This window comes from Gymnoscopelus microlampas, assembly GCF_963454915.1.
Source record: "Gymnoscopelus microlampas genome assembly, chromosome: 15".
NCBI lineage: Eukaryota > Metazoa > Chordata > Actinopteri > Myctophiformes > Myctophidae > Gymnoscopelus > Gymnoscopelus microlampas.
In genome coordinates, this window is record NC_139952.1 from 40,406,326 (window position 1) to 40,424,064 (window position 17,739).

Below are 17,739 nucleotides of genomic sequence, written 5' to 3' on the forward strand. Positions count from 1 at the left end.
CCCCCCATCCCCCCCCCCCCCCCCCCCCCCCAATCTCCTCCTCCTCCTCCCCCGGCTCCTCCTCAGCCCAGCCCGCCCCGACACCCACCATCCACTGACTGTGTGTGTGTGTGTGTGTGTGTGTGTGTGTTGACAAAGACTCCGCGACACGGTGAAGCGGAGCCCGGCGGACTGTAGGAGCAAGAAGACCCCCAAGAAGAATAACCCGGGTTTCAAAGAGGAGCCGGTCGTCCCGATTATAAACCCCGTTGGAACACCGAGGAGGAGGAGGATCGAAGGAGAAGGAGTCTCTCCAGACAGAGAACCGTGAGTCTATAGTCTACAATGAACCGCTTTGTGTGTCTCTGTCCGCCGTAGCAAGATCTCATTTTTAGCCTAGTAGCTACCATACCTCCCTCCCTCCCCCGTCGGGTCAATTCCCTCCTCCTCCCCCACCACCACCACCACCACCACCCCCCCCCCCCTCTTCTTCTTCTTCCTCCCCCCTCCTCGTCCTCCCCCCGTGTGATCCGTTATCATATGATGCTCATTTCTTGTCGTTAGCCCCCGGGGCCACGTTATGACAGCTTTTCGGTATCTCTTCTTTGTGCCTTCTTTGTGTCCCCCCCCATCTCCTCCTCCTCCCCGAACCGCCGCCAGAAGGTGTGGCCGAGGTGAGACGGTGCTCGTCGGCGGTGGTCGGTCGGACCGCAGACCCCCACCCCCCCACTCCCTCCTCCCTTCCCCCGTGAAACCCGCCCCCCCCCACGGCCCCACCGTGACCAGTGACCACCGTCCACTCACCCACCCACCACCCCGCAGCTAATATTTACCGACGAACAGCCCAGCGGTCAACATGGGTCAGTGGGTCTGAGTGGGGGGGAACCGCAAAGAGACCAGCAGCGTTCCGGGAGGAAGAGGAGAGGAGACGGGGGAGGGAGGAGGAGGAGGAAGGAGGCGTCTAGCCGGGAATGGTGTGAGCTGAGACCGCAGGCAGTCTGGATCTGACCGGGGACCCGTCCTTCCCCCGGAGCCTCCGCGGCTCCAAGCCGCGTCCAGAGCCCTCCAAGATGGGGAAGTGCGATGGGAGATGCACGCTGCTGGTGATATGCTCACTGCAGTTGGTAAGTGACTGTGTGTGTGTGTGTGTGTGTGTGTGTGTGTGTGTGTGTGTGTGTGTGTGTGTGTGCGCGCGCGTTCGTGCGCGCCTCTGTTAACTGCCTTTCAACTCATCCCCTCACTAAACTAGAAAGATATAATTAAAGCCAATGTGGTACAGAGCCACACATTGTAATCAGGCCCTCTCTGCTCCTTACAAACAGCTGCAGCTGTCCCGGTGGCATGCCTCACTATGGGCATTAAACAAGGCTCTGTGTGTGTGTGTGTGTGTGTGTGTGTGTGTGTGTGTGTGTGTGTGTGTGTGTGTGTGTGTGTGTGTGTGTGTGTGTGTGTGTGTGTGTGTGTGTGTGTGTGTGTGCTTGCTTGCTTGAAAGAGAGGGAAGCACCATGGTGTTAAGAAAGAAGAGTGCTCTGTGTCTGCTGCTCAGCATATGTGTGTGCTGTGCTGCTGTTTTGTGTGTGTGTGTGTGTGTGTGTGTGTGTGTGTGTGTGTGTGTGTGTGTGTGTGTGTGTGTGTGTGTGTGTGTGTGTGTGTGTGTGTGTGTGTGTGTGTGTGTGTGTGTGTGTGTGTGTGTGTGTAGCAGAGAGAGAGAGGGAGGGAAAAATAAGGTGTGAATGGTGTGTTCTGTAACCACGTGAAGAGGCAAAGTAAAGACCCCTGGCTGGAAGTGGTGTGTCAGAGGAGCCCCCCCAGCAGCCCCCCCCTGCTCTCTGCCCATCTGGTCTCCATTCTGGAGTTAAACTTAGCCCTTCCTTGTGTCTCCAAATAGCTCAAGTCCTATTTGTCTAAAATGTAATAACTATGTAATATGAGACTATGTGGGCTATGCGTGTAGTAGTGTGTGTGTGTGTGTGTGTGTGTGTGTGTGTGTGTGTGTGTGTGTGTGTGTGTGTGTGTGTGTGTGTGTGTGTGTGTGTGTGTGTGTGTGGACGGACGGACAGGGCTTTACTGGTGAGCAGGCTATTGTTTGCAGGGAGGCACTGATGATGTGTTGTTGTTATGAGGCCCATAGATTCTCATTAGTTTTGGGGGAGCTTTTGGGGGGTTGCTCCTCTTTTACAGTCACTGGGCTGGCTGGAGCTCCAGGCAGTTACCATGGAAACAACTGCGGCAGACCTGTGTATGTGTGTCCCTGTCCCTGCCGTGTGTGTGTGTGTGTGTGTGTGTGTGTGTGTGTGTGTGTGTGTGTGTGTATGTCTGTGTTTTATGACCGTGCGTGGAAACCCATTGTGGCTGTGTGAGTGTGTAGGTGTTTATGTATGTGTGTTTGGGGAATGATGTTTATTTACGTCGTCTTTGTGTGTGTGTGTGTGTGTGTGTGTGTGTGTGTGTGTGTGTGTGTGAATGCATCTCCCATTAACGCGTGTGTGTGTGTGTTTCCACCCCTCCTGTCCCCTAGGTGGCAGCCCTCCAGAGGCAGGTGTTTGATTTCTTGGGCTACCAGTGGGCTCCCATCCTGGCCAACTTCCTGCACATCATGGCCGTCATCCTGGGCATGTTCGGCACCGTGCAGTTCCGCTCCAGATACCTCATCTTTGTGAGTATTATCCGCTCACCTTCCCCGTTCGTTACTCAATCTCCTGGCCCTCTATCTGCACGAGTGATATAAGTGTTGGCTTGGTTCATGACACAAGAGACACAAGAGTTTATGATCTTCAACAGACAACATCAGCCTGGACAAAGCTATAGCACTATAGGTAGTGTTGCAGCCTATTAGTCCGAAGGTTGAGAGTTCGATTCCTGTTAATGGCAATAGGTTTAGATGTCCAATCAATCCATTATTTTGGATTCTGTTCATCTCTCTCTCTCACTGAGAGGGTACAAATGGAACCAAATTAACCCGTAAGGATCCATTTGGTTCCATTTGTACCCTCTCAGAGTTACAGATTAGTTAGGACTCGTTAAAGGGAACCGCTAAGGAATCGGACCGCTAAGAAGGAATCATTAAGGAACCGGAATCATTAAAAAGCTGAAGGATCCCCTAACACTAGTAACTCCTAATATGTTGGACTAGAACCCATGATGCCGGATTTTGGGTTCTGGTTCTGGGGGAGGGAAGCCGGGTGGGGTCTAGGAGGGTGATCTTTGTCACTGCACATACTCCTATGGGCTGGGGGGGGGCGGCACCCGTCAGCAGGTAGTGTTGGTGCGGGAGGAGTGGGATGGAGGCTCTGCTTCCTCCCGTGGGGGCTCCTCGCTGGTAGGAGTCAGTAGTATACAACAGCACTGCAGTGACAACACGGAAATGTGCGTGGGGAGGAATTCATTGACATAACGGCAACATCTTGGGGAAAGGGGTTTTAAAAAGCAGGAAAAAAAGCATGCTATTACATTACAACAATTCTTCTTTCAAAAATAAAAAAATCTACAAGCTCAGTGAGCTTGTGTATCTGCTATTCTTGAGCAGTATTGAACATTTTCAAACACTTATTTAAAAAAAAAAGGGGGACGCCAGGTTTAAAGTGGTAAAAATCGTCTGTATACCGTACCATTACTGATAAGGATGTAGTCAAAAAAGTAAATTAATGGCAGGTTAAACTGCTTTCCTGCTTAATCTAAGTAAGTGTGGACAATTTTGTGAACTTTCATCTGTGGTCCACGGTATCCACAGTGGTCGTGGACACACGTGTTCATACTAGTTGCATGTACTTGTACACATACTGTATCAGTACTGTACAGTACCTTTACTACCTTATCAAATACTGACTCGCGGATAATGGTGTCCATGGATTAAAGCTCTCAGTCACCACGACTGATTTCATTTATTATTTATTCTTAAAGATATTTTATGGGGCTTTTCTGCCTATATTCATAGGTATAGTAGAGAGGGACAGGTAGAGAGAGAGATGGGGAGAGACATGCAGTAAAGATTGTCAGGAACGGGACTCGAACCCGCGATGCACTGTCAGGCTACATTGGGAGCCTAGGTGCCCGGACGGCCTGATTTCAGTCATTTAGATTCCATAGAAGCCAGAATGTCTTCTATGGAAGCATGTTGCGCAGCTAAAATAGCCGCTCTACAAGCTCACAGCGACGTGTTGTGAGCTTGTAGATCGGCTACTTAAAGATTAAAGAGTATTTGAATTGGTCAAAGTAGCAGAATAGAAAACATGTTCAGAACAGAAGTATCTTCCATAAAACCCCTAAGGGTCTCGGATATTTCATAAAAGCCTCAATCTGGTGACTTCTTCGACTGGTTTGTCTGTACGTAGAACAGCAGGGAACATAGGTTTAAAGAACGATGATACCTAAACATAATTCTAATGAACAAAATGCTTCAGTCATGAGGTTTTATTTTGGCTTCATTCCTTGTTTGTGTTTGCTGTCTGCAGTATGCAGTGTGGCTGGTGCTGTGGGTGGGCTGGAACTCCTTCATCATCTGCTACTACCTGGAGGTGGGACAGCTGTCTCAGGTAAGCTCCTGGTGTGTGTGTGTGTGTGTGTGTGTGTGTGTGTGTGTGCGTGTGCGTGCGTGTGTGCTTTTGTCCAAGATAGTGCCTTCCACCCATATTGTTACTCTGTAATTATACTGTGTGCGACAGTGCGTGCGCTTTTGTCCAAGACAGTGCCATCCACCCAAATTTAGAACAAACAGTGGAAAATTCTCACTCTACTACTTTTCTACAAAATGTGGAATGCCCCGACACCATCCATTACAAGATGTGTATCACTAGTATACACTGTTTTGTATGCTTTTGTCTTATTGACCTGTATGTAAAAATGGAAAATACCAATAAAGAAACCTTGAACAAAGACGTGTATCACTGGCCTCTTTAAAAATTGGCCTGAAATACTTTCTTTTCAAGATCTTTTTATTGGGTTTTAGTACAAGGCCCAGGGGCAAGCATACTGCACATACATATCTTTTCATATTTGTATCACAAAAGGACTAAATTGGCCTGAATTGCTATCTATCAGGAGACCACAAGGGGAGGTAAATGTAAATTCCCATAGAAAGGAGGTGCCATTCACTGCCGACTTTTCCCCCTTTTCTCCTTTGCACATAGTGTTTGTATTTGTTGATGACATGTATTACATGACGTGTATTCTTATGCTATGTTGATGAATTGAATACGTAGGACCACAATGGAAACACGTTCCCAGGTATTTTTTCAGCTATCCGTTTAGCCTCCGCACAGCCATAGCACAGGGGTCTTCAACAGGGGGTCCGGGACCCCTAGGGGGTCCTCAGAGTTACTACAGGGGGTCCGCCAAACCTTTGTGAGATATGATTTTTTTTTTACCATAACCACTTGAACCCTAGCATCCCTTTTCTGAGGAGAACTTTTGCCAAAAATAGCCGATCTACAAGCTCACAACGCCTCGCGAGGCGTTGTGAGCTTGTAGATCGGCTATTTTTGGCAAAGAGGTGGCAAAGAGTAGAGGGAAAAAAGAGCAGTAAAATAAAAACGAGTTTAATCTGAAACACAATTGTAGGCCTACACAATATAGAGGGGGTCCCTGCTTCATCTCTGTCTCAGCTAGGGGGTCCTTGGGCTGAAAACGTTGAAGACCCCTGCTGTAGCACACGCTGTTTACATTTCCGACTAATAAATACGTTTCAATCAATCAATCAAAACATTGTGTGTGTGTGTGCGTGCGTGCAGGACAGGGACTTCCTCATGACGTTCAACACGTCCCTCCACCGGTCGTGGTGGATGGAGCACGGGCCCGGTTGCCTGGTAACGCCGGTGCTGGACTCCCACATCGCCCTGGACGACCACCACGTCATCACCGTGTCGGGGTGTCTCCTTGACTACCAGTACATCGAGGTGTTGAGTTCAGCCCTGCAGGTCCTACTCGCTGTATGTATGACACACACACACACTCGTCCGCACACACTCCCACGCATGCACATACTGTACCCCCACACACACACACACACACACACACACACACACACATAGTAGTTGTCAGCAATTGTAAGGACCTACCATTGATTTCCATGGTCTTGTACAGTAGGGTTTAATCCCAGGAATTCCCATCCAACAACCCAACAACCAAATTTACCAGGAAATAGTTAACGTAAGGTTAAACAATATATTTAAAACATTCATGTGGGCTGCCCTAATGTAGTGGTTTAGAGCGTACGCCTTTCATGCAGAAGGTCGTGGGTTCGAATCCTGCCTGGGGGTTGACGCCAGCAACAGGGCATACGATCAAATGGGTTCAGATCTGAGCCAAGTCTCCTGCGTGAGGTGTGTCTGAAGCCTGTCCTGGATTGGAGTCTCCAGATGTAAAAACAGATGATGATATTTAAAACGTTTATAATAACATTGAATGGGCCAGTTTGCTTTCTTTACCCATTCTCTGTCATTTTAGATTTCTTTGGCTAATCAAAAATAGCAGATATACAAGCGAGCTTGTAGATAGATGGAAGTTATGGCAAGATGCAATGGATGTGGCTTGTTCATGATCAACTAATCAAAGCACAATCAATGAGGTGCTGGGTGGGTCTAGGCTTTTCCATTATCCCACAGCCAGTGAGATGCAGTTGTCTCATATTTTACTATTCTTTTAAAATGTCTTAAGATTTTTGCCTATAACCCATTTAGACCTGGTTGTAACCTATACGTCTTTTTATTACGATACTTTTCAATCCAGGATAGCATCTGTGTCACGTTAGTTGTTGCTATATATATGTCATCATCTGTTTTTTTACATCTGGAGGCTCCCGTCCAGGACAGGCTTCAGACTTCGCCTCCTGCAGGAGACTTGGCTCAGATCCATCTAGAACCCATTTGATTTGGCGTAGGGTTTAGGGTTCGAACCCCACGACCTTTCCGCATGAAAGGCGTACGGTCTAAACCGCTACACTAGGGCAATTAATCAAAGTTTTTCAGAAAACTTACGTTAGGGTTTAGAAGCCGCTTTTGGAATGGGCTTACGGTCTAAATGGGTTTGGCATGCCCCAAAATAGAGACGCCACGGTTAAGGTGGCCTTTTTCCTCTGTATTTTTCAGAAAAGCCTGGGAGAAACGTAATTTCTCCCATGATCAAAACAACGATCCCTTGTGTGGGTGGTGAGTTGTCAACAATGAACGAACGCACTGCACCTCAAACAGATTGCCAAGAGCAGGAGACGTCAAATGATGTGTTTCTCAGCTAAACCCAGTTTATAAACCCAATTCATAGTCTGCAAATAAACCATGTGGACCTATAGGTGGATGTCAAGGTCTGCTATAAGTACACAATATCGTTGCTGTCGGGCAGGAACCTCTTATATCCGTGTTCTAACTTTTTGTGTTTTTTTTCGTAAATTAACGCCCTACCTACGATCATACTACAACGTCACACAAAAGCATCAAAAGTATCAGATCAGCATCAGATCATACAAGCTCATAGCGCGGCACCGAGTGCTGCGCTATGAGCTTGTATGTCTGCTTTTTTTTTAATTGCCAAAGAAATCTTAAAATGACACAGATGCGTTCCCGGTCTAATAATCTGGTAGTATCAATGTAGTTCTATTATCTAGTTGACCAATCATTAAGCCTTTTATGAAGGAGAAAGCAATGGATCATGCTTTCAATATTCTCCAACAGATTTTGTTTGTTTATAGTACAGTGAAGAATTGTCAAATATTACTTCCAAAAAGCTGTTCTTCTAAGCAGGCAGATAACAATGAACCTGGCATGTCATTCCTCGCAGCTATAGTGAAGTTCAATCTGTGCAGTTTATATTTCAGTATGTTTATTCTAATTTGATTCATATAAATGACATTTATTTGCTTTTATACTTGAATACCATATACTGAATACCATCAGATACTACCCCAAAGCAGTCATTTTTGGAATCCATAAGTTCATGTTTATTTCTCTTTGTTGCATCTAGTGTTGCTTGACCAATGCTTAACTAACTAGAATACTATAATACCTTAAGAAGTAAGGACCGACTGTAATTCCGGATAGTTACAGTTTTAAGAAGAATATACTGCATTAAATTCCCCCAACCTGATTGCGGTTCCTGTACATTACATTGTAAAGGACATAATTAAACAAAAATAAAATCTCATCTATTTGTTTGTGGCTTCCCTTTTTAGCCTATATATTATTATTCAGAAGTCTGACTTCAGTAAACAAAGACACCTAGCCAGCCATCACAACCACAGACTGTTTCAGATGCTGGCCACTTGGCAGCGGCTTCACAGCCGCAAGGCCACGGGGCAATAGGCTGCAAAAGATCTACTTCCCCGGACAATCAGGTTTATGTACGAACAGACCAGGAACAAGAGCAATAATAAGCTTCGGAAGCGCTAATCACTCCCCCCCCGCCTCCTCGCCCCCCAAACAACTGCAGGCAGCCTGTGTGTGGCAGTCACACACACTCACACATTTCCCACACTCGCACATAGCCCCCCCTCACTCACACACACCACAGTGACCACACACACACACACACACACACACACACACACACACACACACACACACACACACACACACACTGGCACATGACACATAAACATGTGAACACTGTGTACATAAACATACTGTATATATCGTTGCTGTCGGGCAGAAACCACAAACCAACTACAGCGTCACACTGAAAGTAGCAAAAGTAGCAGATCTTCAAGCTTGAGCTCTGAGCTTGTAGATCTGTACTGAGTACTGATATATAAGATGTAAGGATAAAATAGACATTGAATCTTGACTCTTGAATGAAGGGACTCGATGCTGAATTGTACTATTCTTGCTATTTGAGAAATATGTTATATCCACACTACAAACAAACGGTGCTATATAGCATATAGCACCAACAGCGGTTCTTTGCCTCGTATTTTCGTTTTTGGTGCTATATAGCGGTGCTTCTCAAAGTGGGGTCCAGTGACCCCCAGGGGTCTTTGGGGGGGTACCAGGGGGTCCCCAGAAAAATGTGTTAATGTAGCGTCACAATCATTTTAACCACTTTAACCATTTTTTATACTTTCGCTATTCAAAAATAGCAGATATACATAGACCGAGTGCCGCGCTATGAGCTTGTAGATCTGCTATTTTTTTTAAATCATGAAAAATTGTGCAAATCTTTGAATATATAATGTATTTCTTTAAGTGATTTTTTTTTTACTCAAATCTTTGCGTCTGGAGGTCCCTGAAAATGTTTTTGAGATGAGGGTCCGCGGCCAAATAAATATCATTTTGGGGGTCATTGACATGAAAAAGTTTGAGAACCACTGCTATATAGCACCACAACAATCCCAAAGAACCACTGAAGATGTGTTTGTGTGTGTGTGTGTGTGTGTGTGTGTGTGTGTGTGTGTGTGTGTGCGCGCGCGCGCGTGTGTGTGTGTGCGTGTGTGTGCGTGCGTGTGCGTGTGCGCGTGCGTGCGTGTAATGACGTGCCCAAAATAGCGATGCCACGGGGTGAAACTGGTTAATCCATGAGAAAGTCTCAAAGTAACCAAGCGTTCCCCATTTCTTCTCTTCTTCCCCAGCTCTTCGGCTTTGTATACGCCTGCTACGTTAGCAAAGTCTTCCAGGACGACGAGGACAGCTGTGAGTACCTCTGTCTTGCTCTAAAAAAAAAAAAAGAGTTCATTTAAAGTGTCTTGGGGGGGAGGCCGATTTGGATGACGCTGGTGCAGTGTTAATTTCGTCGACCAAAACCATTGTGAACGCAAATTATTGTTTTCCTTGGCTTAGAGTTGAGTCATGGCGAGTGAGGTGTCCCATCTGGTCGCCACGAGTGCTCCCATCTGTGGGAGTGTTACGGGCGGCAGTTGGAAAATCCCTGCTGTCCTGATATGTCTTAACCCATTCAAACCGGGAACGCATCTGTGTAACCACTTTATCCATGTTTTAAGCTTTGGCTATTCAAAAATAGCAGATATACAAGCTCAAGCTATGAGCTTGTAGATCTGCTATTTTCGAAAACTCTTGAACATTTGTGCAAATATTTGAATATATATATATTTTTTAAAGGTAACTCAAATTTTTTTGTAACTCAAATCTTCTGGAGGGGGTCCCTGGAACAACATATTTTGAGATGGGGGTCCTCGGCCAAATACATATAATTTTGGGGGCCCTTGACATGAAAAGGTTTGAGCACCACTGATATAGCAACATACGTTTTTCAGAAAACTGTTCTACATTTGTAGAATCCCCAGAAGCAAAGATTTGAGTTAAAAAAATATATACATTCAAGGATTTTGAAAGAAATAGCAGATCTACAAGCTCGTAGAAGCTCTGAGCTTGTATATCTGCTATTTTTGAATAGCCAAAGAAATCTAGAAATGACAGATTCTTTCCCTGTCTAAATGGATTAATATGTCTGTTTGTCTGTGCGCTGTGTTGGCTGAAGTCTGTCTGTCTGTCTGTCTGCCCGAGTGAGGTGGGTGGTCTAAACGCAGTGCCATATCATTACCTCATGGGCTGTGTGGGTGTCATTATTACGGTATATGCAGTGACATAGAAGATGAGGTCATCGCAAGTCATTGCACAATGCAATCTGGGAACCCATGCGGTTACAAAAATGAAAGAAATATTATTCTTTCTCCTTTGTTTTTGCCTCTGGGGGCAACACCTCCTTTTTTGTGTAGAAACAGAAACTGTTTGGCTCCTCCCCTTTCTTAGTCCACTTCCTCCCGGGTGCTTCTGTGTTTATTCCAACAATAAACACAGAACTCTACAAGTTTAGGACAGTGGTGCTGAGAGATTACGCACAATGTAATGTAACATTGGTGTTACTTGTTATTTTGGGATGTCAGTATCTGATAGCAACACTGTTATCAGAGATGCAAAGTCCAAATAGGCAACTGATTTCACTGTAATATTTCTCAAATTGTAAAATAAAGAAAAGCTGCTACCAGGTAGTACCATATAGTAATACAGTAAGAAACACATAATAGCTTGTTGGAAATCATGATCAAGTGACTTTTTTTTCTTCTCAACTTTCAGCTAAAAGGGGGTGGATAAGAGGACAGCAAAGGTCTTACAATTATTCATAATGCTAGGATAATGGGAAGACCATTACCTCCTGTTTGTATTTAGTGTATGGGAACCCTAGGAAGAGGATTTAGCTTGGTGTATACATGTAGGCCTGGAAGTGTTTATAAAGACTCAATCATCAACACACTCTAGTGCAGGCAGGGTTTCCCAAACTATAGCCATAGCCCCTGCCGGCGGCCCCCCTAATGTAAAATGGTTTAAAACAGGGGTCTTCAGAGTTTTTTTATTCAGGCCAAAGGCCCCTTAGCTGAGAGAGAGATGAAGCAGGGACCCCTACATATTGTATAAAATTGTGTTGCAGATGAAACTTTTTCATAGATTTCATAGATAGCGTCGTAGACTTTTGTAGCGTTGTGTTCAATGTTCAATGACAGTTAACCACTTAAACCCTAAATACTTAGAAAACGTGTACTACCTCTACACCTAAACCTCTTTGCCGAAAATAGCCGATCTACAAGCTCACAACGCCTCGCACTGCAAGGTGTTGTGAGATTATAGATCTGCTATTTTCGGCTAGTTAAAAAAAGTTCTCCTTAGAATAGGGATTCTAGGGTTCAAGTGGTTAATGTAAAAAATAAAAAATACTATCACAGAAAGATTTGGTGTCCCCCTTGTAGTAATTCTGAGGACCCCCTAGGGGTCCCGGACCCCCTTTTGAAGACCCCTGGCTTAAATGAAAAACAAAAAGAGTGAAATTAGCAGATGATCAGGTAGATCAGCTGTTTTTTTAAAAAAGATTTATGAAACATTTGGACAAAAATGGCATGTCCAAAATAGGGACACCAGCAGAAAGGGGTCAAATTGATCTTAATGTAATTTAATTTTAATTAAGCTTTTTATACATACGTATATTTCTTAATAATTATTATCTTTCATTTTACTCTCCTTCCCAATTCGCCCCGCTGGAGGCTTATTAAAAAATAATATATGTCAGGTTTTAGAACAGGAGACATTATTTTTAATATCTCAGTTGTTTGACCAAAGGACCTCAAAAAGTAATGGTCTGAATCCATATTTTTGGAATAAAAGTAATGGATCATTACTCTTTATCATCAGACACTTAAGGGTTTAATACTTTAAAGAGCAAGCGCGAGAAAGAGCTACCTAGCGCTGTACAGGTTGCCTTGTCGTAATGGTTTACAGCGTCATAATGAGTCATATCGTTGCTGTCAGGCAGAAACCACTTATCTCCATATTCCATCTTTTTGTGTTTTTTCGTAAATTAACACCCTACTTGATCATACTACAGCGTCACACAAAAGCATCAAAAGCAGCAGATCTACAAGCTCGAAACGCGGCGCGAAGCGACGCGTTTCGAGCTTGTAGATCTGCTACTTTTGATGCTTTTGAATTTGATTCCTGAAAAGTGACAGTTTTGGACACTGTATGAGGTTTCCAGCTGACAGAGACGATAAGGGCATTAGTATGCAGTGCGATGATGACATAATGTGGGTTTTTAGTTTCAGAATTGACGCAATGATGCACTCTGTGAACCTTTTTTAAATTTAAAGGCCGGTGGAATGATTATAGCTTTCTCCTCTTTCCCTCTCTCCTCCTCCTGTCCAAAGTTGATTTCATCGGCGGCTTTGACTCCTACGGCTACCAGCCGCCTCAGAAGTCCTCCCATCTCCAACTGCAGCCTCTGTACACGTAGGTCACACACACACGCACGCACACGCACACACACACACACACACACACACACACACACACACACACACACACACACACACACACACACACACACACACACACACACACACACACACACACACACACACACACACACACACACACACACCACTACCACTACCACTGTTCATATTTTGGAATTATACAAATATATTTACATGTAATTCACGATTTGTCTTTCTTTTTTTTTCTCTTTACTGGCATGACTATTTTGATTGATTGATTGATTGATATCTTTACTGATCATGAAAAAAAAACATATGCCATAATAACATACATCTGACCACGTTAGCTTCCAGCTTGTTTCCATTGCAGTCCTCCTTATATTAGTATGAGTTGTGTATGAAGTCATACACATCTCATACTACATACAAAACATACATACAATATACTAAATATCAGAGTTCCAAGCCAACAAGCAATCGTCTATTCTTCGTACCTATTATGACTTTATCGGACGGTCTATTATACCATTATTATTACTATTTCAAGTTCAAGTTAATTTCAGTTTCGGCTGATTACATCTATAATGAGTATATCAATGAACTAATCATCATAACAGAGTTATATTACATAACCTCTTATGTCCAAAACTGTTACTTTTCAGGAGTCAAATTCAAAAATATAAAAAGTAGCAGATCTACAAGCTCGAAACGCGTCGCTTCGCGCCACGTTTCGCGCCACGTTTCGAGCTTGCAGTTCTGCTACTTTTGATGCTTTCGTGTGACGCTGTAGTATGATCAAGTATAGGGCGTTAATGTATGAAAAAAACACAAAAAAGTTAGAACGTGGAGATAAGAGGTTTCTGCCCGACAACGGCATTGGGATAACCACTTATTTCTGTCCTCTTCCTTCTATCCCAGGGCTGGCTAGGTCTTACAGCCAGCGCCCCCTACAGGCCAAAAGCTGACAGTGTCACTGTGGATGGAACCTGGTCACCCTGACAACTCACACCAAACTCTGTGTCACAGTTCAACCCAGGAAATGGACTTATTTCCACAATCCAGAGGGAGGCGTGTGTGTGTGCGCGTGTGTGCGTGTGTGCGTGTGTGTGTGTGTGTGTGTGTGTGTGTGTGTGTGTGTTTGCGCGTGTGTGTGTGTGAGTGTGTGTGGATGTTTTTGCATGTATGTATGTATGTATGTACGTATGTATGTATGTATGTATGTGTGTCCCAAACGAGAGACAAAGACACCCCTGAACAGAATGTTAAAGCGCTCAGGGACGAACCAGCATGTGATGGGAGGAGAAGGGAGGGGACAGACAGACACAGGCATCACGTGGATATCCATGGAGGCACAGAGCTGAGGGCACCTCTATCAAGTTACCGGGGGGGATGGGGTGGGGCGGGGTGTGGGGACGACGACGACGACACTTCACCAAACTGCCAGCGTTCGACACTCCCAAAACTGTGTGTCTCTGTAACAACCACATGAACTAGCTAGTGCACAAAATGGATGATGCACCCTGGACTCATAATAATAAACGGTGCGGTGTGCCCATGTTTTCTTTTGTACGGGGGGAAGGCACATTATGATAATAATAATAATAATAATATTAATAATAATGAGGCACGGCTCGTACATATTGTCGTTTTAGAAATGTGGTGACGTCATACTAGAGCGGTCTAGTTTCCCCAGTCCTGAAGCCATCGTTTCTTTTTTTCGCTGCGCCTCTGCTCCAGCCAGCCACGTATCACCACCACCACCCGTCACCTCCTCCGTGGTCCGGTTGTGGTCAGCCACTGGATCTGATGGTAACTTTTTGGTCATAGCCTGGTACTAACTAACACCTGTTTCGGATGTTTTAGGTCAGTAATAAGTTCTCAACTGGATTTTGTGCACCGGGGCCTGAATTTTGTGTTGACTCAACTTGGGTCTAATGCCGTGGGGACCTTGGTTTGTGGATGGCTTGGGGACTGGGCCTTTAGTGTATCTGGTGTGGGGGGGTGGGAGGGGGGGGGGGGGTATTGTGCATGTAAATAACCAGCCGCTGATCGTTTTGTTGGTTCTACTTGGGACAAGTGGGGGAGTGGGGTGGGGTTCTGGACACGACAAACCTGCGGGTGTTTCCTTACCTGTGTCCCTCTCAGTCTCCTGTCCTGGATGATTTAGGGCAGTGGTTCTCAACCTGTGGGTCGGGGCCCCCCAGGAGGATCTCCACATGATTTCACTCCCCAGATGACAGTAAAGTGATAATTTAAGGACTTTTAAGACCTTTTCAATATACCTAAAAAAATAAGAAAGAAAGAAAAGAAAAAAAAAACGTTCCTGCATTAAAAGTAATCAACAAACTATGCTATAAAAAACTGGTCAAACATTGGCCAAATTGTCAAATAATATAAGAAAGAGGCAAACGTTGTGAAAATAGCCGATCTACAAGCTCGTTGTGAGCTTGCAAGGCGTTGTGAGCTTGTAGATCTGCTATTTTCACAATATTCTCTATCTGTGGAACCGAGTCACACAGAATTGAATGCCTCAACCCCTACAATTCCATATATATCAACTATGATTCTTTTTGGGGGGGGGGTCGTGGCCTGAAAAGGTTGAGAACAACTGATTATGGGGAGCAGTGGCCCATCCCCTCCTCCGAGAACACGCTCCCACCTTTTTAATTCATCAACCTGTCATTGTCTTTCTCTTGGCTCCATCACGCCACCACTATCTCCGTCCTTGAGCTAAGTGACTGACTGATCTCAATCTGAACATGTTGATATGGGGACCTTTAAAGGAATAAATAAAATAAAAAAAGACTATCAGCAGACAGGCACGCCTAGGGAGTAGTTCTTGGTAGAAATCACAATTTAGATGGAGAGAGGAGAGCGACCAGGAAAGGAAGGGAGGGGAGACTGGTATGATGAGGTGAATATGTTACTGGGTGTTGGGTGGGAGGTTTGAAGTAATAAAAAGTACACTTTCTAAATTAAATGTGCCTTCTGTTGTCATCTGTACATGCACATAGATCTATATTATTATTGTTATTACAAAAATGTTTTCATTTAAACTGTTACTGTGACATTAAATATTTAGATCATGAAGCACAATCCTATTTTATTATACAAATAATGCACCGTTATTGCTGCTCCACTATGATTTGATTTATTACTCTATGCTAGCGGCATTACGTCATCTCTACGCTAGACAGAGTCTAGTAGTGCATGCATGGTCGCACTGGTGCTTCCTTTCTTCTTTATATTTTTGCTATATAGCCATCTGGCTCGTTTTGATGTTATTAAAGCATTTTGTTGACAACCAACTGTCTACTTTTCACATTGTCCATTGACACATTCCGGAGGTCCGCCGGAGCATCCAGACAGCCAGCCAGTCAGTCAGTCAGTCAGTCAGTCAGGCACACACCCACCCGCCGGCAGTGTGGTGCAGCACGTTGCCATGGCTGCCGGACAACTCCGTTACCCTTGTTACACTACAAGTTGTGACCTATCGAATTCCGTGTTGCAAGATTAAGTCAACCGTTTTTGAGATTTCCTTGCGAGATTTTTTTTTGTAAGCATGTATGTTCGATAATCATCATTTCATAGCCATCAGATTAATACGCGACCTGACTAAAGTACAACACTAAAACAAAAAGAGACCTGACAACCAAATCATTTTGACATGTTCCATTCAACAACAAAAATAACTAAAGTGCAATGTTATGTGTGTACTGGCTGTAGGTTGGACTGATTTTACATTTTATTTTATTGTTGTATTGTTTGTGTTTACTTGTCATTTGGTATGTGACTATTTATGGACCTTCGAGTCTGAATGAAATAAAGATTGAATTGAATTGTTAGCGACCTCTGGCGTCACATGATCTGATGGGTCGCCAATGTTGGCGTAGCACCGCACCCCCGAACATTGTGTACCGACCACACGGAGGTTATTATTGGGGACCGGGGTCCAAGGGGACAACCCCATATTAAACACAACCAGATGTTATTTTCTTATGGGACAGAACCAGAACTAACGATATATGAGCATGGCCATACATATGCTAAGACCATTGACAAAACAATGTGGATAATAATGTCAAAACAGTAGGTAATAATACTGTAATAATACTGTAATAACCCCCCCCCCCCCCCCCACACACACACACACACACACACACACACACACACACACACACACATTCATAACAAAGGGAATCGAGACGCTCGAGCTATCTGCCTGTTGGCGCAATGAACCGCACGCTCGCGCTCGCCCTCATTCCTTCCCATCATGCAGCGCGTCTCGCCTGCTCCCGTCGAGCCGCCATGTTGTCGGAGTGAAAGCCTGGGAGTCGGAAAGAAACCGGGGCTGAAATCCGCGACCATCCACCCTCTCCGCCTGTAAGTATCGCCTCTCCGCGGCCGCGGTGGCCCCGCGGACCCCGCCGTTCACACGTCGGTCCGAGTATTGTCGGGGATTATGTCTCGAAGCGAGCCATTACCGGGAGGTGTTTTATAGAGAGAGCCTCCCCGTCTTCCAGCCTCTTCCTCCCGTTGTGTCGGGGTCTTCCGCTCCAGACAGGCAAGCTCCGGGGCCTTTGTTAGCATCCCCTCCCCTGTCACGGGGGGGGACCTGTGGTGATGGTGGGACGGGGCCAGTGAACGGTTCGAGTCCGGGCTTATTTTTATCAAAGCAGGGAGACGAGTGTCCGTTGTCTGTCGGGGTAAGGAACCGCCGTGCCCCCGTTAATAACGTCATGTCAAGCCCGTGTTCGGGTCGGTGCCGCTCGGCTGCGTTGTGGTGCTTGTGTGTCGGTCGGGGGACGGGGGAGGCCATGTAATGTTGCTAGACGTGAGCAATGAACCCACCATAACAGCCCCCCGACAACTGACAGCCAACCCGGGGGCCTGTCACCGTTACCGGGGGACGCGGGGGTCCACTGTCTTGTCTTCCCATGGTGTCACACAGACACAACTGCTGCCTTATTCACAGTGTTGTTTATGCCGTGTCGAGACGTTGGCTTTGGGGGAATGACAGGTTAGGTTTGTGTTGTTGCTGGGGACACCTTAACGTTAG

General features: G+C 45.3%; 2 protein-coding genes across 13 annotated transcripts in view; both read left to right on the forward strand.

Moving 5' to 3' along the window:
* Window positions 1-149: 149 nt before the first annotated feature.
* Window positions 150-14,049, forward strand: nkain1 (sodium/potassium transporting ATPase interacting 1; the record flags this gene model as incomplete). 4 transcript variants are annotated; one of them, XM_084080767.1, is made up of 8 exons in its annotated part: window positions 150-306; window positions 640-1,103; window positions 2,499-2,636; window positions 4,432-4,512; window positions 5,707-5,904; window positions 9,531-9,591; window positions 12,612-12,693; window positions 13,599-14,049. In XM_084080767.1, the coding sequence occupies exons 2-8, from the start codon at window positions 1,050-1,052 to the stop codon at window positions 13,606-13,608; spliced, it is 624 nt and encodes a 207-aa protein (XP_083936893.1). In that variant the 5' UTR covers window positions 150-306; window positions 640-1,049. The 4 variants fall into 4 exon arrangements, with proteins under 4 accessions (XP_083936893.1, XP_083936892.1, XP_083936894.1 ...); XM_084080766.1 differs by having other exon boundaries at window positions 643-1,103; XM_084080768.1 differs by having other exon boundaries at window positions 802-1,103.
* A 2,917-nt stretch (window positions 14,050-16,966) lies between these two features.
* Window positions 16,967-17,739, forward strand: part of pum1 (pumilio RNA-binding family member 1) — a 56,169-nt gene continuing 55,396 nt past the window's right edge. For all 9 annotated transcript variants that reach the window (XM_084079634.1, XM_084079636.1, XM_084079637.1 and 6 more), the window contains exon 1: window positions 16,967-17,063. The gene's annotated coding sequence lies outside the window, so the exon portion shown is untranslated. The remainder of the gene's footprint in view (window positions 17,064-17,739) is intronic.